Source organism: Bactrocera dorsalis, chromosome 5 (assembly GCF_023373825.1).
Source record: "Bactrocera dorsalis isolate Fly_Bdor chromosome 5, ASM2337382v1, whole genome shotgun sequence".
In the NCBI taxonomy this organism is placed as follows: Eukaryota; Metazoa; Arthropoda; class Insecta; order Diptera; family Tephritidae; genus Bactrocera; species Bactrocera dorsalis.
Window position 1 is genome coordinate 4,258,064 of NC_064307.1, and position 22,697 is coordinate 4,280,760.

General features: G+C 34.7%; 2 protein-coding genes across 5 annotated transcripts; both read left to right on the forward strand.

The window, feature by feature from the left end:
* Window positions 1-1,428: 1,428 nt before the first annotated feature.
* On the forward strand, window positions 1,429-14,945 carry LOC105232632 (uncharacterized). The gene is made up of 5 exons (XM_011214394.4): window positions 1,429-1,970; window positions 12,537-12,718; window positions 12,837-12,994; window positions 13,070-13,247; window positions 13,567-14,945. Exons 1-5 carry the CDS (start codon window positions 1,935-1,937, stop codon window positions 13,748-13,750), a joined length of 738 nt encoding a protein of 245 aa, XP_011212696.2. The 5' UTR covers window positions 1,429-1,934; the 3' UTR covers window positions 13,751-14,945.
* A 910-nt stretch (window positions 14,946-15,855) lies between these two features.
* Window positions 15,856-22,164, forward strand: LOC105232631 (serine/arginine repetitive matrix protein 1). Of its 4 annotated transcripts, XM_019992599.3 has the most exons (7): window positions 15,856-16,031; window positions 16,145-16,190; window positions 16,243-16,355; window positions 17,273-18,651; window positions 19,101-19,598; window positions 19,710-20,341; window positions 20,398-22,164. In XM_019992599.3, the coding sequence occupies exons 3-7, from the start codon at window positions 16,344-16,346 to the stop codon at window positions 21,618-21,620; spliced, it is 3,744 nt and encodes a 1,247-aa protein (XP_019848158.2). In that variant the 5' UTR covers window positions 15,856-16,031; window positions 16,145-16,190; window positions 16,243-16,343; the 3' UTR covers window positions 21,621-22,164. The 4 variants fall into 4 exon arrangements, with proteins under 4 accessions (XP_019848158.2, XP_049313222.1, XP_019848157.2 ...); XM_049457265.1 differs by having other exon boundaries at window positions 15,856-16,190; XM_019992598.3 differs by having other exon boundaries at window positions 16,145-16,355.
* The last annotated feature ends 533 nt before the right edge of the window (window positions 22,165-22,697 follow it).

Sequence of the window (22,697 nt, forward strand, 5' to 3'; positions counted from 1 at the left end):
CCATGCAAACTGAAAGTTCAAAATCAAGTTCTTCTAAGGAAATAAATTTTATTCGACAAGATATCTCCACAAAATTTGGAATGGATTATTTTCCAAAGTATTACTATAATATTTGATTAAATTTATTAGATCGGACTACTATAGCATATAGCTTCTTTGGAGAAGGGTATTCTAGCTTCGGTCCAGCCGAAGTTTACATTTTTTCTTGTTTTAAAGTTCCTATGGGGGAGAGTTGTTTCAAAAATATTTCGTTTCAGAAATGTTTGTATTCACTATGTTATGGTTCAGTTTTGTCAGTAAGGACAAAACGAACCCTCATCTCTAACTTACGTATTTTCAATTTAAATTTTATTAAACCTTTAAGACCTAAGTTAAAAAACATCAGCATTCTCGAAACGTTTATCATGATATCCGGACTTTTAAAATATGGCAAAATACACTGGGAGGTTTCTGTATACAATTAATTCACACTGCCTTTAAGTATTAGTTCGTTGTTAAAGAGGTGATCAGAAGATCCGATTAAAGTATACTGAGCTAGCTTTAAATCTACTTCTTCCAGCTATACTTGGAAAAAATTATAATGACTATTGTATTACAGGTTAAATGAGTATTTAACTTTGGAGCAACAATCAACATTGGCTAGTAGGTCGCTTATTGGTCGAAAGCGGGGTGGAAAAGTTGTCTGCCCTTTCCAAGTCCCGCTATAGCCATCGTTACACTCATTGTGTTCCAATAAGAGTTTATTATGTAAATCTTTTTGTCATAGAATCAGTTTTTCTCAGAACTTCCTTAAAGGAATTCATTTCTAACAAAAAAATTTATTGCGCACTTTGTACGCAACATTGTTTGCAATAAGCTGTTTGTAGGTTTTTTCTGTCATGCAAAAGATGTTGACTTAAGATTGTCAGCTTAAAAGGAAGGGTTTAAAATTCACATATTTCTACGAAAATGTTATATTCATTTGTAAGGAGTACTTGCAATTTTTATCTCTACTCAGGTACTTAAATATCAGTCATTGTCTCCTTATTAAGCTACTTAAATAAAATGTTCCATTATTATTATTATTACTATTATTAAGCGATTACGTATGTAAGTCTGGCTTTTTGATATGTTTAGTTGAAAAATAACACAAATTAATTTAAAGGCACGGTCGCGCTATCAAGGCAAACAGAATGGGAAAATGAAGCGCGAGAAATTTTCAGCTTCATCACACACATACTTATTTATACACCTGTACATATACATATACAAGCGCATGTGTGCGTGTGGATATAACCGCGAAGAAATTCGTATAGCATGAAATGCAATGGTGTGTGTGGTAAAAGAAGAAAACACAGTTCCTGTGGCAGAGAAAGAGCGCAAGCACAAAAACCTGCTAAGTCAAGCAAGCGACCAAATCATTAAGCTGGGGGACTGCTCGCTAGCAACGCCAAGCAGCTGTTGGACAAGAACTGGCTCCAAATCACAGGCGAACGCTTAAGAAATCGTAAAAGATATTTTAACCGTCAGTCTAAGGTGAGCGCTCGACTAGTTCGGTTCGTGTATTGTAAAGCAAACGCTCGTTATTGCCATTCGCTGATCGCTGCTGTCGTTCCTTACGCGTTTCAAACGGAATTCCGCTTAAAATTTTTACCATTAACCCAAACCTTGGCTCAAAAGAGAAACGTTACATGCATAAAAATAAACATATAATTAAGAATTCCAAAAAGTCACACACATGCACACGTACATATGATTATAGTGATCGATAAGTGAAAAGTGAATTGAGATTTCTTTTTATGTAAATGTGCACATTTTTTGAATTGTTTATATTTATAACATAAAGGCAATTTGAGAAAAGCATTCGTGGAGAGCTGCCCCTTCGGTTGTGACTTTGTGTTCTGTCTTCTTGGAAATAACTATCTGCTGTACAACAAATACGCGCATTACCCAAAATGGCATACCGGTGCTTTTGGAGAAGCATAACCAATGTAAGTGACCCCATTAAAAAACGAACAGGGAGAAAATCGTGTAGAAAATGGATGTTGTTGATTCTCTGCTCACTGCTTATTGCTCATTGCAACAGCATGTTGGTGTTGTATTGGTGCATGGCTATGGTATTATGGCCATGAACGTCTTGAATTCTGTTGCTGCTGTTCCCGACTTCGGTTTCTTCTTCGGTGGCAAACCAGTATCGCCTTGTACAATTTGGTCTGCTTACTGTTTTATTTATGTATTATGCATCTCTACATATGAGTGTAGATTAATACATATTTAGGCAACTATGCGGGATTTTGTATGTTAAAAAAGTCAGCTTCACAAAAAGCTCTTCAAAGGATCCACATTGTCTATATGAATAAGAAACATCGCAGAAATATGCTCTGAAGTACTGTTCAGAAATCACTTTATTTACACACATGTACTTATATACATACATACGTGCATATTGATGGTGGCACGACTCATGTATTTAAGTTTCCAACGCTTTTTTTAAAAGCAGGTGAAGTTGGTTTCTGTTTTTTTTTTCTTTGGTTGCCTGGCCACTTAGTTCCCTAACAATTCTGTGAGCAATTTGCGGTTTACGCATAAAAATATTAATTAAGAAATTTAATCTTTAAAGAGCTCTCTTTATACTCTTGCAAAATGTTGCTACAGAGTATAATAGTTTTGTTCATCTAACGGTTGTGCGTTTCGCCTAAAATGAATCGAGGTATATAGGGTTATATGATCAGGATGACGCGACGATCGTAGCAGTAAGGGTCTCCTGTGGCCAAACAATTTTGAAAAAGGGTGCCAATCTCGCCCTCTAATACATAAGTTTAATGTCCATATCTCCTAAACTGCTAAAGCTACAACAAACAACCTGAGCGCAAATATTATAAGAATTACTGACAGTGTGAAATGAATGAATCGGAAGCTAACCCCGCTACCTCCCCACATAACGGTACTTTTAGAACTACTAAAAGCGCAATAAATCAATAACTAAATATTTCAGAGACATTAAATTTTACCTCCGAAACGGTATGAGAGGAATTTATAGGAGCTAGTGCGAAAATTGGACGATGGGCGTGGTACCGAACGATTTTGACTAAATTTAGTACATAGTATTATTCCCATATTCCCACAGGGCAAAAATGGGCAAAATCGGACTACAACCCGGCCTACTTTCCATATAGCACAATTTTAATTCCATTTGATTCCAGTACACAAAACAGGAAGTAATTAATATAGCGGGATAAAATTTTGCACTAATAACTCCTTTAAAGTATGCCACCTTATGCCCAAAAATTGCTCCAATTCAACCAAAACTATTTAAGCTCCTAGGTGTCGAATATGTGGACCCCAGTCAGAGCGAATCCTTTCCTGACAATAGTAACTTTTTGTATCAAAAATGGATTGAATAGGGTCAATACTTTGAGCCACCATATACCTAATATAAAGATTTTCGAACTTTCAGGCACAAGTATATATCGGCTAATATTTGGGTTATCTCAATGAAAATTACAGACCTTGGTTTACTCATAACAGTGTATCTTTGTGCCTAAAATGGCTATCTTTCGGTGAAAACTTGACCTAGCTCCCATATAACTAATATCAGGATTTTCTTACCTACGGCTGACTTTACGTAACTGATTATGTGTAAGATCCCTTGATGAAATCTAGGAAATATTTTTTAGTATACGGCATGATAAGATTTAATGGATTAAATCGGGACGACACTATCCCAACTCCCATATACTACATATAATGATTATCGTTTTTCTAATAAACTTTATGCCGAATATGTCGGTCAGTTTATGAGTTATATAGATATGTATATATAAAATTACTTGGATTCTGAGGCTCTGGTTGACGTTTCACATCGTAGGCATTTCCCTGGCTTTGATTCTTGCAACTTGTAAGAGTATAACTTAGGCCTTACTTACCTGTTTTAATTTACGAAGATAGAAATTTCGGTCTGACTGTCTATCGGTATAAATATTATTATTTTTGGTTTTAAGGTTCAAAGCATAATTTTAAGCTAAAAAGGGTATACATCAGCAGAATGCTACTCGCTGAAGGATGAGCTGCCAAAGCTTTTTTAAAACAAATGTTGTATGGCAATCTGAGCTATATATACACCATAAGTTTATTATAAACGATTGTCAATAACGGAGAATATCGAATCTAAGCTTCTTCACTAATGCAATTTTCGAAAGACTTTTCACAGAACAAATGCGATAATATTACAAATAAATTTTAAACAATAATCATAATAGAAGAATAACTTCGCAAAGTGAAATTTCATACGTTGCTGTTTCCAATTGAATTCACTCAAAATATACTGCTTTATTGAAATAATCTCAATGCGGATAATGAGAATATTATCACACATACATATTTGTGCGTACACCCATATGATGAGCGAGATAATTATTCGAATGATTCATTTCGAATAAATCTGATTGCGAGGAGAGTAAGAAACTAGGTTAAGCATATTCACGGAGAAAGAGTCATTTCCATAGCCAGCAGTCGAATTAACAGATTTACATACACATACAAATATACATACATTTACTGTAATTACATACGATATTATAAAAAAAAATATTAAAATATTCAAGCGTAGTGGCGTGAAGCCCAACCCATTAACAGCGTCTTTCGAGTGTTTTTAGGTGAAAAAATACGTATTTTGGGTCAAACATTTTTGGCGCTGAAGCGATTGCAGAGATTTCAGAAAATTTGCTGTCAAATGGCAGTAATTACTGGCGTAATGCCAATGTCGGGTACCGCTTTGAGACTTTCGTTTTGATACGAACGCACAAGTTGGCGGGCTATTCTTGTTGTTTTTGTTGTGGAAATGTGATGGAAAATGAACATTAGCCTCCTCCGTCATCACATCATACACATAACGAACAGCATTCAACATCAATCTTAACTGCTCAATGTACATACTAGCTGTGTACGCTTATAATTTGAGAATACTCACAGGTAAGTGTGTGTGTGTGTATATGTGGGGCTTTGGGGGAATAACTATTATGGACAAAGTGAAATTCCTGCTTAAGGCGTTTGTAAAAGTAACTGGTTACTGGTTAGAGAATTCCCACGACCATAGGAGTCAACGGTAAATGGAAGCATCCAAATATTTGAACATTTTGTCTTCAAAGCGCTGTTGTGCATATTTCTATAATATTGTGTGCAACTGTTAATAACCATAGTCATGGTTATTTGGTATGAGGCACTCATTCAAATCAACCGTAAAACGGGGAATTTAAAAATTTTATCAGTTGCGCGCGGTATGTTTTCTATTAAAAAACATTTATGTGAATTTGGTAGAGAAAAAATTATACCCTCATTTCACACAACCTCATTGAGTTACTAAACTCTAATATAGGCGTATTTATTAATACATACCTGACGACTATTCTATATAGATATGATTTCTTAAAGCATCAATGCCACAAGGCTCCTACCAGCATTCGCTTCTTTCTCCATAATACAGAGTTGACCACCAACGGGTATTGAAAAATTACACCATTTATGAGATCGTATATTTTATATGTCTTTTCTCCTTTTCTATAGTTTCAGTAGCAAAATTCATATTTCTGTTGACTGGTTTTACAAATTACTTAAGCGTTATGCAGTCATCTTCGATGCCATCACTTCAAACGTGAGGCGACACAAACCGGTACTGTGATGGATTTCAAGCGTAAAAGTGCTAAACGACTAGAAAATGTATGTGAGTGCAGACATGTTGAAGTGTCTGGTGGACTGAAAAGAAGTTTGTAGGTTGTTTGTTTAGCCGGAAGCCATTACAGAACATGGGACAACTGAAAACGGTATTAAAACTACTCGAAAGTATTATAAATGGAAGTGCGCTAAACTTTTGGCAGCCAGCAGAGGTAGCGTTATTTTCAATAATAATTGCATATAATGTTAAATATGTTGAATAATTATAAGATTGCTTATCGAGTAAATGTTGGCTGTTTTCCACATCTTATACATTAACCTGTCCAATTTGTTTGCAATAGTTTATTATTGCTGTGATAAGCTTTTATCAGTCGGTTCAAAAGTTAGCTGGCGAGATATCAAAAGACTTAAGAAACGAACTTGAACTGGTGCAGCTGAAGCGGTGTAGCGAAAACTACTTAAAATCAAGGAAACATGGTAACTTTTTAGGTAGAAATGGACGTGTGCAAAAACTGGAAGACTATTTCGCGTATTTACAGACAGACGAACGGACGGACCGACGGAGATGCCTAATATATATTTTATAGGGTCTCCGACGTTTCCATCAGGATGTTGCAAACTTCGTGTCATACCTAATATGGCCTGTTCAGGGTGGAATAAATTACGTAGGTTGTCTTTTATATTTCGTGATTTTGAAACCCTAGCTTGCAATCGGGCAACTCACAACCTTAACGTAAAGTTTAACATTTTTGACAGTATACATACTCGAAACGTTTTGACATACAAGCGCTTTTTGTTGTTTACAGTAACTTGAAATATTCATTTCGGCCAAAAAATGGAATTAAATGATTATTATATTAAATGAACTAGAAAGCTTTACCTATGTTAAAATATTGTGTATTCAACTAATGATATGAGGAAAAAGGATTTAATCTATAACTGAACGGAGACTTAATATCTTCAAATCAATTATAATAATTTTAATGTAACTATATATAGTTCTTCTGAAATGATTTTATAAAAAATAGATATATATGATAATTTAAAATATTACTTCAAAGCTTCTATTGGAACTAACCAGAGGTTATGAATTGCACTCGAGTATAAGCGTGTGGGTTTAAATTTGTTTACTATAAAATTAAAGATATTCGATTGATCGGCGTTGAAATCATTCGTATAGTTCAAATGAACCCCGAAGCTAACGAAGGAAGCTTTAGGGTCAACAAACAGGCATAATGTTAAATTTTTACTGATAACTTATGCAGTCTTAATCCCAAGTTTACCTAATTTTTTGTCCCATAAAATTTGCATAAAAAAGCATATTAAAAAGTTTTATACTTTAACATGCCAAACGGAAAAACAGCAAAAACAAAAAAAAATCTCATTATCAGTGGTCTAGTTTCAATCCAAATTACATTTCCTTACTGAAATGTGTTGCGGAAATGCTAAAGCATACATATGGTATATAATATCTGCAAAGCCACACATGACAACTATTTTTATTTAGTAGAGTTCGTAACAAGCGACAACTGATCACCAAGAGGCTACGATACTAATAGCTGTTAATGGATTTAATTGCAAGCAAACACATTCATTATTACTCACGCACACTCACAAACACTTCTGTGCGCGGATGTAGAATAGAGATCACTGTGCTCGGCCGTTGTTCAACATAAGCATTAAGAACTCCTCTGAATACAGGTATATATGTACATACATATATTGTACAAACACACTAGACTGTATATATACTGCATACATATATACTTATTATTGTTATTGGGTATTTATTTCTGACCGAACAGTAGCGGTGAGTATTTAATTTTGATCGCCAATACAATTTTTACTTCCACTTGACCATATATGGGTCATCGACCTCAATCTAACGGTGTTTGTCATTTTCTATATACCACATTGTGCCAGTATCATTGGTGCGTACGCGTATATTTCTAAACATACTGCAAGCGGTCACCACTTGGTGTCTTCAATCCCGAAAGCTTGCAGAGAGACAGAAAAATTGTACTGCATGCTCCTCTGTCTGCTTGGAATCTGGAGAATAGAAAAATATACTTTTTTGGTACTCAGTTGTCATTGAACCGCCGTGAAATACATTAATCCGAATGCCATTGAAAGCTTTTTTCTCTATTGTTATGAGCAGCTAATTATCAGGAAATACATACTCTAGTATATCAGAAAAAGGGCTGAGCATTTAGGAAAATTACTCCTAAAAAGAGCCAAGTAATGAAAAAGTAGTAGAAATTGAAAAAAAATTATCAAAATATGTTAAAAAAAATAATTGCCGATACTATTCAAAATAATGAAAACAAATCATCAATTAAGCAGTGCTTATAATAAAAGAATCTGCAAAATCTTTGCATTGAATGCACTCCAATTTCATACGTATTGGTTTGAATATTGTGAAGAAAATTGGAAATATTCTACAGGACTTCATTGGAACTCTTAATATCTTTTAAAACAACAATTATTTGAACAGATAAATAATTATAGTTGCTAACAGAGATTTCTTACAGCCTGTAAAAGTCAGTTGATCATTAGGCTCGATAGCGATCCCGAAACCAAACATATTACGGCTCTCGGGTTTTACAGAAACAACTTAAGCCGTTCTTTGTTCTGTCTATTTGTTTTGTTTGTTCTTATGCTCTGTAGTGTTAGTTAGTTCACTTCTGTTGTGTTTTCTTTCTATGGAATGTTAGATGAGTGTGACCAGCAAAAAGGTTACAAGTACAACAATGTCTCCGCACTTTTCTATGGCAACAATAGATAGCCCGAATAGAGCAGAGTGATTGTTAACAGACGCGCACGCGTGTTGATTTTTGCTCGTGCGGATACTTATATGTATGGTATATTTTATGCCATCGTGTTGACGGAAAGGCCTTCTATGGCTCAATGCATAAGTCTTTCATTCGTTGCTTAAGAAAACCGATCAAAAGAAAGCCAATGAAAAAGTTAAGCCCATTTATGGATAAGTATTAATATGCAATACGAAATTATTAAATGGTAAATAAATGACCGAAGCAATTTGTATATGTATATAATGGTGATATGTAAGAAGCCAAGAAATGAATAACCAATTGGGTTATATGATACCAGGTCAGTGTGTAAAAACGAAAGTGCGTGTTTTGATTATTCTGTTCGTATTATTATTTAGATGTCGATATTTATTCAGTTGCGTTGGAAAGGGAAATTATAATTTCAAGTAAGTAAAACAGTGTCGATTATCTACTCGAAAAGTTTATCAGAGTTGAGGTTAACGCAAACATCTCTCAGATATTTTATTGTAACTAAGAAAAAAAGTAAGCAATTTTTATAAGGTGTTTGGAGAAATTCAAGTGTAAGGCTCATTTTCAGTTGAAAATTCTGCTGGAAGTGTTCTTTTTATCAAAGATTTATTTTCCTAAGCAGTTTTGCGGTAACAGTCAATTTTATTGACAACCAAATGCCTTTTGACTTCTTACAGAATGCCTAAAGGCTTAAAGTAATGCGAACAATCCTTTTATGATTCAAACAATCAGGAAACATTTTAAGCAAATAGTTTCGCTTTTAATCACAACTTTTGTCATGCTCGTCATGTCGTGTAAATCCTGTCCAAAGTATGCGCTTCCTTTGTTTAATTTTATTTTAAACCTTTCAGCACCATATATAAGGTTATAATAACATACATAAATGACTGAAAAGTCCTGAAACTTACTATTCAGCTCTAATTCATCTACCTCGGTATTCAAAACTAAAATTACCAGCGGTTCAGTATCCATAATGAAAATAAGTTTTTCGCCAAGTAATGAAAAACGAAACCCTATTGAGCATTAATAGTTTTCGAAAGTTGTTAAATAAACATGAATTTCGTGAAACAAAGTTTTTATTATTGCTTTTTCTTTTATTAAATCTCAAAACATAGCTTTTCTTTTTAACATTGCCGCTAGTGTGTGGCATTAACGGCATTTCATTGTATAACTTTAATGCCTTTAAACCATGTAATAGCCGAAGAAAAAAGATTTTGACTTCGTAACTGATAATTATGACGATGACGATTGACTAAAGTAGAAAGTCTCATTTGGTAGACTCGAGAAATAAAACATACGGTAACATTGGTTGGTCATTTTATGTTCAGTGTCTTATATATTAAAAAAACCAAAAACAAAGCAAAGAATAAAAAATTTAGCTTGACAAGCTATTAATTCAATGACAACAAATGTCATTGCCCTTCATTGCAGGCTATTTACCTAAGCGGCTCTGCAGAAGTATGTATTTGCCTGCAATGTTCAAATAAGCATACATACATATATGTATGTATATGCATAAGTAATTACATGTAAAAGACTATTGCATTAAATAGTGTTTACATTTTAATCGAGTTGAAAAACTTGTACATTTACAGTAAAAAGGCGAAGAAGAAGAGAATCATTGAAAAATAACGTGCCGTTATGAGTCGTACCGTGGGCAGTGAGATGAAAGTGCCGGGTGTTGGCGAGAGTGATTCACACGGTAGGCCATTAAGTCATACAAATGTACATACCAACGGGTATTTACGAAGCATGTGTGTGTATGTGTGTGGTAGCAAGTGCTATAGCCACTAAATCACATAGACACGACAGACTAACGACTCTGCATGCCGTGCATACATTTGCATGTATGTATATACTCGTATGTATGTATGTATAGGCGGCAGTTTGATGGGCGAATGTAATAGCAAACTTGATCGTCTTCTTCATCAAGGCGACGGCTCGGCCATATAAAGAATTGAATAATAGAATTTCGCTTTCGTTTCTCGCGGCAAATGAAACTCAAACTACAAACAACTACAAATAAAGTGCAAATAAAAATTCAAGCAAATTTAGCAATTAATATGATTTTCCCTTCATTATTTTACTAAGCATGTACAGTTGAGAGAAATTGGAATAGTAAGAAAAAAATTTCAAATATAAAATCAAAAGTAATGAATGGACATTCGCCGCCGCTGCGTACGTTTTTGAGAAGAAAAGAAAGTTTGTCACTTGAGTCTTTCGTTGTATTCGCATGCCCAAGCCTTACTGCATGCCGATCACTTGTCAGTTCACAGAGTTTCATGTACAAGTATGTATGTATGTGTGGGTATATTATACCAACGAATATTATCGTATCATTTGCATTCTATAAACACTCTAAGCTTATGGAGGTTAGTGGGGCGGCATGCAGCAAATATTTACCGGCGCTGATTGAGTTCTCGGCTCATAAAAGTAATTAATTTGCTCTTTACTTTTACACTCTATGCATAGATCGGCCACTTATGCAGAATTTTCGATACATATAGCGAAAAAGAAATTTATTTCAATCATAACAGACAATTTTATTTCCCTTGATTTTAATTCAAAAGGAGAGTGTAATCAGTGGGCGCATCAGCAGCACGTCGAGCGAATTACATACTTAAATATATGATTATACCATACACACACACATATGTACATGCACACATGTCTTGCTTTTCGCATAAAATCGTAATTAACAACTTCTAAAAGAGGAAGTTTGTAGTGAAAGTGAATGAGCTTATACACTCACTAACTTGGCTTGACCTATAAAGTTTAAAGAAGTCTCCAATTGATCGCCATATATAATCAAAAAATCGCGAAACAAGTCCACTCTCTTCACTTATATGTATGTATATATGTATGTATGTCTATAAAGTGTGTTTGTATGTATGGACAAAATTTCGCGTTTTAACTTTCACACCAACTATTTCTTAGACAATGAAATCACTAACGAAAAATAAAACAAAATTGAATGTTAATAAAACGAGGTACAATAAATAAATATATATACATACATATTTACACTTAATAATATACATATGCATATAGTTTTATAGCAAAGTGTTAACAGTTTCTATAGAAGAACAAAGCGTTTGTGAGCAAACGAAAGTGAATTCATGACTCGGAGCTCGTTTTATGCCACTTAAGAGTTACAGAAGTCAAAAAACTCATAACAATTTTTATAATTTAAATGGCATTTAGTTCTGCACACAAGCACAATTAAACACTTTATATGTTTGATTTTCGATTTAGAGGTAATATACTAAGATGTTTTGCTAATAAGCCTAAGTAATAATTTTATTCAGGTCGCAACAGATAGAGAGAATATTTATTTATTCAAATAAATAAAAACCAGGAAAACTCCTTACACCGAAGCTATAATATTCTTCACAGGTGTATTTTTATAGCATCTTCTTCTTCTCTACTGGCGTAGGCACCGCTTACGCGATTATGGCCGATTTAACAACAGCGCGACAGTCGTTTCTTCTTTTCGCAACATAACCAATTGGAAATGCCAAGCGAAGCCAGGTCCTCTGGAGAAAGCAGAACAGGTCCATTGGAGAGGCCAATGATATCAATATCTTCATTGTCGCCTTGTTTGAAACCTCGTTTGGTATCGAACGGCTCGGAGAGGTCTTCCCCGATCGTGACGAAGCTTTTGGTATTGCTCAACGTCAGCTGAAACAGCCGTATTAGTTTTGCGGGGAAATCTTCTGAATTAGATTTCCCCGCAAATCGCGGCATAAAGACAGCAAACTTAAAATTAAAGTACACATGAAAAAGTTTTGATGATCAATAAATATTTAAAAAATATTTTAAAAATTCCCAAATAATGGCGTACATATTTATAATTACTCGAAAAAACCTCACAGTTTTTGTAACCTAACCTTAATCTCTATCAGCTAACATATTTGTCCCAATATTTGCTATAATTTTAGAATTGATCTAATAATATGCAGCTCAAGCTACCTCACAAAAACGAAGCTAGATTTCGATTTAGTTCCTCATACATTCTTTTAGTCATTTTCTCATTCTGTTTCAACTTAACCGCATAATTGATATTAAATTTTTTTTCTATTACAGATGAAGTTGGCTATCGTTGTAATTGCTTTAAGTATGCACGTTGCAAGTGCGGCACTTTGGTCGAATTACGATACTGAAAAGGCGGAGAAATGTAGTGGCGGTGCGGGGTTGAAATATTTGTCCGGCGATGCGCTAATTGATTCTCCCAATTGTATGGGGCCGAACAACTCGCCCTATCCAAGGTAAAATAGAAAAAGCTGTTAGACTCTAAGGTGAAAATTTAAAGTTAAAATCTACACCGTAATTTTTAGCGTTTTCTTAGAATAAAGTATTTATTAATAACTTCCTTTTTCTCATCAGTGCGGCTGTGGCACGAACCTTCTCGAATTGGAACGGTAACTCCAGGCGTGGGCGTCAAAGTAAATTCCCCTCAACGCTAGATCCGGCGATAACAACGAGTGCTCTACTACGTGCCTATGACGAAGTCAATAATGATCTTCCTACCAGCAATCGTTTTGGTGAGCTATTTCAATCCATTTGATAGCTGACAACTTTTATAATTTTTTGTTAAATTTTTTTTATAAATCACATAGGTCGCTCTTTGGGAAGTGCACCTGTCAGTCAATGCAGAGAAACACCATCTCGTCTGTGCAAAACACGCTACAATACGACGGCGCCAATGTATGGAGTCAGTTTGACATCTGGACAGCCGGTTACCATTGTTCAAAAGTTCCCTGATCTGTTACAACAAGTCGTATTCGAAGTTTGCGAGTAAGTCGGTTTAATAAGAAAGTTGTGTGATGATATTATGTAGCAAAATTCGATAAGAAACGATATTTTATTAAATGCTTAATTTCCTAACTCTTGATCCATTATGTGTTTTAAGAAGATTCCGTAGCTTAGATATTTTTATGACTTACACTTCTAGTATCTTTCAAACGATTTTAGCTCTTACGCTGAAAAAGCTGTGTTCTGAATAGATGTTTTGAAAAATACTTGACTTGCGTCAGAGCTTATTTGTTTTGCAACTCTCCATAACTCCTATTCATATATCTTAATACTTTTATAATTCATTTATTATTCTCCCCAGATCGGGTGAATGTGACGTTGTACGTGGTGAATGCACTCAGACATATGTGCCGTATCTGTTTCTTGTAATTCCGTTGGGTCCAGTCACACTGACTGGTCAGGACTACGTATTGGTTGAGAGCGGGTGTGTATGCAAACCCAAATATTCTACGGGGGCCGCACAGGAGCCAAATATGATACCTTAGTTTATTTTCGGAACCAAATAAAAGTTTAATTTGTTAACATCTGATATACTGCTACACAACTACATACAAAGTAAACTGTTTAAAATGGACATTTGTACGCACAAATGATGTAACTTTTCGCTGTATTATATTTGCTACGAATGCCCATTTTTACTCTAAATAGGATCGATTCAACAAGTTTTCTCTGTTGAATTTACAGTTATTAATATACACACATATTTAGTTGTAACATATTTATTATTATAAATATACATATTTATGAATTCATATTGAGATAAATATGAGTAAATATATTTCTCTAGAATAGTTGTATGTTGATTTCAAATAATTTAATTGAACAGCAAATTACTTGAATATTAAGGTTAAAAGGGCTTAAATGAATATTTGCAATATTATTCTTCATATACAAAATTTTAAACAAAATTTAGCATATTTATTATAACGATAAAAATCATAAATTATGTAAGTGGTTAAAGAAAACATGAATTTCGCCATGCTAATAACGAATGCAATACGATTATTTCTCGATATTCAGGGTTTTCTTTCAAAATAGTTTTTTTAAATATCGTATTTTCATATATAGTATTCTCGTATCTGTCTATTTGCCAGGATATTTTGGTTCAAAACAATGTATTTCAAATAATTCTTTATACAGTATAAGAAAAAAACATACAGACATATGTATGTATAATAAGAGTACATATATACAAACTAAAATAAATACGATATTTTAATCGCATAGATTTGTTATTAGGGGTTTCGTTATAAGTCAAGTGTATGTACGCCTTTCCGTAACAGTATATCAGAAATAATTAAATATACGAACAAAAGCTTAAGTTTAAGATTGCCTATTTATTGTTTGCTTAAAAGTTTTCTCTATTAAATTATATTTAATATGTTTTATGCTAATGACATATATACAAATAAATACAAATATCTATCCTAAATGAAAATAATATGTTATATATTAAGCTAGCGTTAATATTCTTGTATGTACACTCGTACCAAACGCACTCGCAAGTGCGGATTTGTTTTTTGCAAATGAAATAAAAAACTATGAATGTATGTAGTATAAGAATTAAGGAGGAAAACTAAATTTTGCATTTACGTATGTATGTACATATGTATTTATGTATCTGGAACATTTGTAACAAATAAATGATTTTAATAAACCATAATATCAACAAACGTTAGTCTACTTCTGAAGCGTTTTTTAATAAATTTCAATTTGATATATTTTTATAGTCTAATGAGAGTACGAGTACTTCTATCAAGACGATGGACTGTTAAATCGAAATTTATAGAGGTAAGTTAATTAAATAAGACAAGTTCTGTTCAATAGTTTCACACTTGATTTAATCCTCTCAATTCTGTTATTCGGATTAATATTTAAAATAGCTTAAAACACCTCTGTAGTAGGTTGTATTTAGTAAAGAATTATAGTAACTTACTGTGACGAGGCAAAGTACATTGGTATATTATTGTTGTAAATAATTCACATTAGCGGCAAGAAAAATGCCTCTTTAATATCACATTATAAAAAGTAAATAATAATCAACTTGATTTGATAGTTAAAATTTTATTTAAAATAAATTGAAGCTGGTGTATTATCCTCAACTAGAATTGCGCTGAAACTTCCTGTTCCTGTGAATTTTGACATATTCGTTTGACATTCTTCTTTAGCTTCGGCTGAAAATATATGTATGTATTTACAGGGAAACTTAAAACTCTCAACACATAACTTTAAGGGAATAAAAAATGAAATGCGTCTACACAATTATGATTTAAATTTTATCAACATTTAATATTAGTACATTTAAAAAAAATATGACGCAAGATTTTAAAATGTATGCATTAATTATAAGATGATCCTGAATATCGATGTCCTGAATTATAATAATAATTGTAGAATACTTTAAATAATCACTTTTTCCATATAAACTTAAATTAATATCAAATATATATCATTTTCTTAAAGTTCAATGGTATTGTAAGGATTTTACAAAACTGTAGTTATTTTTAGACAGCAGCTATTGTGAATTTTTCGTTTTGTAATTACTTTTGTATTAATTTTCCTTCATGAATATGGCAGCCCTGATTTCGTTGAATTTTTCGTTGCGTCGTCTCCATTTTGCAGTGCAGCAGGCCGCATTGAAAAATTTTTAATGTGCGAAAAAAGTTTATTACTGATATAATAAAGTAAAAATATGTGGAGTTAAGAGATTAAACGTTGTGGAAATATATTAAATAAGTTTATTATACTGAGTTGATAACGTTTGAGGTTAGTTTGTGTGCTAAAATAACGAATGTGGTTACTTACCCCCGCCTCCTGTTTTTTTCTGTTCAAAACGCTGAATTTTACGCTTGCCGCCGTGTGCGTATCTGAAACCCCAGTTGCCGGGCGCAACTTTTTCCGTGTGGCAGAAACAACTAATTGAGAGTAATTAAGAACAAGGTATATAACTACTATAACTGAACCAAATCCATTAAAGGAAGATTTTGAAACACTGTCATGACGTGAAGGTGCTTATTTGTGGATATTTAAAAAAAATTGTAAGCCACTCGCAACTGTTAAAAAAAAAACTGCTTAAAAATGATGTTCACGGTAAGTAGTGTGATTACTTTTAAATATATAATAAGATGGAAATTAATATTACATCACTTCCTTTAATCAAATAATTAAATATATACAATTTTTAGAAGTAAATTTTTTCATCTCAATACATCATCTATTTCACATAAAAAGACGTATAAAATTGAAAATATGAAAGAACTTATGTTAAGAGAAAAATGCTACTCACACCTTATCGTATTTTTAATCAAAATGTTTTACATAGACATATTAAATATATTTCTGCGAATGAGGTATCCCAGAGGTTGATTACCCGCCTATTGCTATGCCTGTGAGAACTATAAACAAATAATGCGAAAAAATTAGGTTATGTCTTTAAATGCATGTTAAAACAATTTTGGATGTGAAGTTAAATTATTAAATAGTTACCACTATAAATTATTTAATATATGTTTAAAAATATTTTGTAATAGTTTCATATTTCATGACATAATTTTAATTACTTAAGGTTCATTACTTTCATGTAAATAACACAATCAAAGTAAAGTTAAGCGAAAAGAATCGCTCATGCTCTTGATGGATTAATGTGCAAATATTTATCTTTAACATTAGATTACTTAAAAGTCAATGTAAAACGTGCAATAATGTTGTATACGCTATCTTGTCTTAACATATAAATTTCTAGTAATTTGAATTGAATAATAATACATGCCTATTCCCAATATTTTTAATATTACCACTTATTTGTACTTATATTTACTTTGGGAAACTGGTGAAAATCATTCCTTTGAAATAAAAGTACACTTATTACTATGTCAAACAATTTTTGTCTGGAATAAAGTAAAAGGATGTGACGTTGAAATATGTATTATTTTTTTTTTTTAATTTTGAAACTACATATATTCTGTTTTGTAAAAATTAATTTATTCGGTAACAATAAATATTTCCAGGGCACCACCCAACAGCAGGACACTCGCTTCAGCGACAAGGAGAAGAAATTAATGAAGCAAATGAAGTTTGGAGACTGTTTAAATAAACGTGTGGATATGTCCAAGGTGAAACTAGATGTGTTGCGGCCATGGATCAGCAAAAAAATCACGGATATTTTACACATCGAAGACGATGTTGTGGTTGAATTTGTTTACAATCAGTTGGAGGAAGAAAAATTTCCTTGCCCAAAGAAGATGCAAATAAATATGACAGGATTTCTAAATGGAAAAAATGCACGACAGTTTATGGGTGAATTATGGTCTTTATTACTATCTGCACAAGAGAGCGAGAGTGGAATCCCTGCCGAGTTTATTCAGCAAAAGAAAGATGAGATACTTAAGAGGGAAGAGCAACAACGTCAAAATGATCGTTCGCGTTCACGCGATAGGGATAGAGACAGGGATCGCGATAGGGATAATGAACGCGATCGGGATCGCGATCGTGACAGACGCACCGGTAGAGATCGTTCTAACGACGGACAACGCGATGAAATGAGTCAACGTGAGCAGCAGTTACCACCAAGTACATTGAGCGCTATCGAGCAGGTTAGGTCACAATTATCAGCTAAATCTAGATCGAATTCGGCTGAAGAAACTAATTTAGGTAATGTTTCCCAAAGCAAGCAATTTGAGGGGGGTAATTCAGCCGGTGTGAATGCTGCGGCAGCAGCAGCTGCAGCTTTACTGCGCGATCGTTCCAGGTCACCAAATGCTAGTGCAAGATCTGCAGCAGCAGAAGCGGCCGCATCAAAAATACGCAATCGATCACCAAGAAAACGCTCCAGAGATAGATCAGTGGTGCGAAAATCATCTCGTGAGCGCAATTTGTCACCGCAGAGACGGCGCAATTCTCCCAGAGATAGAAGGCGATTATCGCGTTCACCGAGGCGAAGATCATCTGGCGGAGATCGTCGTCGTCGTCGCAGCACTCGTAGTCGTTCCAGGGATCGTAGTGTTAGACGGCCACCAAGCAAGAAACGTCAGATTTCACGCTCTAATTCGCCTCAAAAACGTCAAAGTCCGAAATCGAAAAGTCGTCGTTCGAAAGATAGACGATCGAGATCAAGATCACGTTCAAAATCACCTGTAAAACGAAAGCCATCCCCAGCGGCAGTAAGAAATTCCAAAAACACAACTTCATCTCCCTATCGGAAGCGTTCAAGCTCGCTACACTCTAATCCACATACACCTGTCAATGGGCATGAAGACAATGGACCTGCTAAAAAGCGCGACACTAAAAAGCGTACTCCCTCCCCGAATCATAGTGAAAGCTCTCGTGTATCTGATGGTGACCAAAGGGCCCCGGCACGCAAATTATCTAAAGGCCGTTCTCGTACAAGGTAATTTATACAAAATCTTTGTTATATAGTAACAACACATATTTAATTTAAAATGTTAGAACAATATTTTATAGTTAATATGTTTTTAGTTTTACATTGATACCGAAAAACAAAATAATCTGGTATATCCTGAACTACATGTGTATACGTATAATACGTTTTGACAACAAACATTTTTGGGATACACCATTTGAAGCTTTTATATATACACAAATTGTTCTTATATTTCCAAAAATAAGGAAAAACAATTTTGAAAAATATAACAATTTATAAAGTAATATTTAAAAGTAAGTATATTATGTGAAAAAAAAGGAAAAATATTTAAAAATAAACTAAGGTTCTTTTAAATTTACATATGTTTCTTAATATAAATTCTAAATATACATATATTTTTTATTTATATCAAACAATGGCTTATAGTTATGTACTATAATTTATAATTTTGATAGGTCCGCTAGTAAAAGATCAGCAAGAGGTGCTGTGTCTTCACGTTCACGTTCACGTTCAAGATCTTCTTCCCGTTCGTCAAGAGCTTCTGAACGTTTAAATAAAAAAGCTGTACGTCGATCTAGCTCACGAAACACCAGTCTTTCGCCATCGCCTGAGCGTAAAGAGGACTTTGAGATACGACGTAACAAGAACAGCGTTCAAAAGAAGCGACATTACCGGCATAATCGTGATTCTTCAGCGAGCTCCATGGATAGGGAACGTGACCGTGAGCGCGACCGAGACGGTGGGCGAAGAATGATGGCGGACAATAGAGGCAGACGAGGAGACATGCCTGGCCGACGATTCTCACCACATAATCGTAGTCCGCGAAATGATGGTGGTGGCGGCGGTGGACGCAATCAACGTTCTCGATCTCGTCGCCGTTCAAAATCTCGTAATCGTTCTAGATCACGAAATCGATCACGTTCTCCTATGCGACGTTCGCGTTCTCCTCGACGGTGAGTAATATTTTGAATACAGCAATATATTTTGTTCGATATACATACATATGTATATATGCATGCATATTTGATAAAAAATATGCTTATGGAAATTTTTTTATATTACAGTTTTAATAGACGCCGCTCTCCAATGATGCACTTTCGTGGTCGAGGTGGAGGAAATAATCGTGGTCGTATGAACTTCTGGCGCCGCAGTCCGAGCAGAGGTCGCGGTGGCGGAGGAGGAGGTATGGGTGGTCCTGGTGGACGCTTTGATCGCCGTTTCTCACCACAGCGCAGATACTCGCGCGAACGTGATCGCGATCGCCGTATGTCACCGATGCAAAATCAATTCCGCAAATTTTCTCCGCAACGGCGATTCTCTCCTCCCCAAAATATGCAGTACCAAAGAAGGTCAAGAGAACGAAGATTTAGTCCAGCTCCACGCGATCGCCGACCATCCTCTCCAATGCGTGACAACTCTCGTGATCGAGGTGGAGGAAACAATTTCGGTCGGTGGGATCAAAATAACCGCAATGTTCAAAAACCAAAAGCCAGAGCCTCATCAGAGAGTTCGAATTGGGAGGTAGACGATGAACCTGTCAAAGAAGCAGCGAACCGTCAGCCCAGCACAACTAAACAAACTAGTCCAATTAAAAACAACGGAGACCGTTCAAGAAGTCTCATACGGTCCCGCGATAGAAGCGGTCGGGATTCCAGTCAGTCTTCGGAAAGAATTTCAAAAGCTCGTGAAAATTCAGGTAACTATGCACATTAGAAGAATTTGACGAAATATTCTAATTTATAATCCATTCAGGACGACGATCATCTGTTGAATATGCAGGTCCCTCGGTCAAAACCATTGACTTATCCAAAGAAGAGCGTGGTGAAAATCGTAAAGCAAAGGTGGATGCAAATCAAAGTGAATCTCACCAAGTAAAGAAGCAAGCTCCGCTGACTGTAGCCGCTGCCGCTACTACTGGTTCAAATTTACGCAACGAGAAGTTACGTGATCGATACAGTTCGAGCTTGTCTCGCACACCGTCACCATTTTTGAAGCCTCACGAACGTGAAAAACTTCAGAAAAATGCGCTAAAGAAATCGCAAGAGAAGAAGCCACAAAAGAACCGTAAAGAAAGCTATACCTCGTCTTCAGATAGCTCCGGCGATAGTGATGACAGTGAAGATGAGGAGGAGCGTATTGCAGTTGAAAAGACAAGAGTGTCTGAATTGCGTACCAAATCTAAAAGACGAAAGTCAGTAACAAGTGAAGACGAATCTGACGATGATAGTGAAGATGACCAAGCTAAGAAAAAGTTGAATTCTAAAGGATCAAGCAAAGCTCAGATATCGGCAGAATTACCATCAAGTGGCAAGGCTGGGCGCAAAGAAAAGAATACACACGCGGAAGAGAATCGAGAAGAGCGGAATTCTGTTGAAGTGCAAAACAACCGCGGTAAAGGCAAATATGTAAACGAAGTACCAGAAGTAGCGGTTCAAAGTAGTTCGAAAGCACATAAAAAAATAGTGGTCGAGAAACATGCCCCAAGGGATAACGATTCATCCAATTCAAGCGATGATTCCGAAAAGGAACAGTCAGAAAGCAAAACAGCTAGCTCGAAATCGAAACAAACCGCTTCTCGTAAACGTGCAGTTTCTATTTCTGGTTTGAAAAAATCTAAGCGCGAATCATCGGATTCAGATGATGAACAAGTTTCAAAGAAGAAACGAAAGAAGGCAAAGAAAACATCAAAACGTAATTCAGACGATGATAGTTCTTCGGATTCCGAAGCTGAGGCAATGTCGAAAAAGAAAAAGCATAAGAAGCATAAAAAACACACCAAGAAGAGTAAGAAACACAAGAAACATAAGAAGAAGAACAAAAAGGCTGATAGCTCTTCAAGCAGTGACGAGGAAGATGAAGTCCGCGAACGTACCGGCAAGTCTACATCAGCATCTTTACTTCTAGGAGGAGTAAATGAAGATTTGGAGAAGCAGTTACGTGAAAGGGCTTTAAAATCAATGAAAAAGAACGAGTAAAGACCTGAATTAACAATGGTAGACAGACATGTGCAGGAACGACTGGATAATGTGTATGCTCCACATTTTATCATTTTCCCTGAATTATTTTTTTGTACTCCACAAAATAATTTAGTTTGTAACCCACACAATTATTAATACTATAACTTTAGGTAAGTAGGACTTTTGGAGACACCACCCCCAATAAGATCTAATTTTCAAAACGAATCCTACTTGCGTTAAAAATCTTGAAATTTGTTTTGAAAAACAATTCATCATCGCATGCTAAGAAATTTGTAACATACATACATGCCTACTTTTAATATAGCTGCAGAATGAGCAATTGGAAAAGATTTGGGTATAATTGCTGAACAGAAACAGCAAACAATACAATATTTAATTGCTACATACAAGATTTTACATTCTGTTGAGAGTTGTCAACATTTAATTGATTGATTTGAAGTTTAGGTTCTATTATTTAAGTAGATTATATATTATATAATGCATTCACGTTTGTCAACTCAAAGAAACAAACAAATAAACATAACTACTACGGAAAAATGTTTATATATTATATTTTTCTTAATGGAGCAAAAAGGGGAGTCAACAATTTGTCAAAATTGTAATTATTTATCAGGTTGACCGGAGACGGAGTAAGGTCGTTCGTCACACGACTCCTTAAAATCATAAGTCTGCCCCTAGATATACATATGTATGTATATGTATACATAAATATAACATCTTCCGACCGACAATTTTCAGGCTGTTGAGTAGATTATCTCACTAATCTACTGGATTAAACAAGATTTTGTTTGTTTTGAATGTTTACTTTTTGTAAATATTATTGAGGACAGTCGAGATAAGTGAACAGATTAAATGTAGTCCAATCATTTCAAATTATAAATTTACTTGATTCAACAACTATCTGATGAAATCCTAACATCCTTATATAGAATATGGGTTTCGGAAAGAAAACAATAAGAAGGTGAAGTTATTGATTCTTCCAAGAGCAAGGGGCCACCACATTCGAAATGCATACTTAAGTATTTATCCAATGTGGGGACATTCAAGAAGCTGTTTTAAATCCCTTATTCCTTC

Excerpts from the sequence above, each read along its gene's own strand:
- LOC105232632 (XM_011214394.4), top strand. The coding sequence starts at position 1,935 with ATGGCATACCGGTGCTTTTGGAGAAGCATAACCAAT. Across the intron at positions 12,719-12,836 it reads AACAACTCGCCCTATCCAAG|TGCGGCTGTGGCACGAACCT; the intron begins GTAAAATAGAAA and ends TTTTCTCATCAG. Across the intron at positions 12,995-13,069 it reads TCCTACCAGCAATCGTTTTG|GTCGCTCTTTGGGAAGTGCA; the intron begins GTGAGCTATTTC and ends TAAATCACATAG.
- LOC105232631 (XM_011214392.4), top strand. Across the intron at positions 19,599-19,709 it reads CGTTCGCGTTCTCCTCGACG|TTTTAATAGACGCCGCTCTC; the intron begins GTGAGTAATATT and ends TTTATATTACAG. Across the intron at positions 20,342-20,397 it reads AAAAGCTCGTGAAAATTCAG|GACGACGATCATCTGTTGAA; the intron begins GTAACTATGCAC and ends TAATCCATTCAG.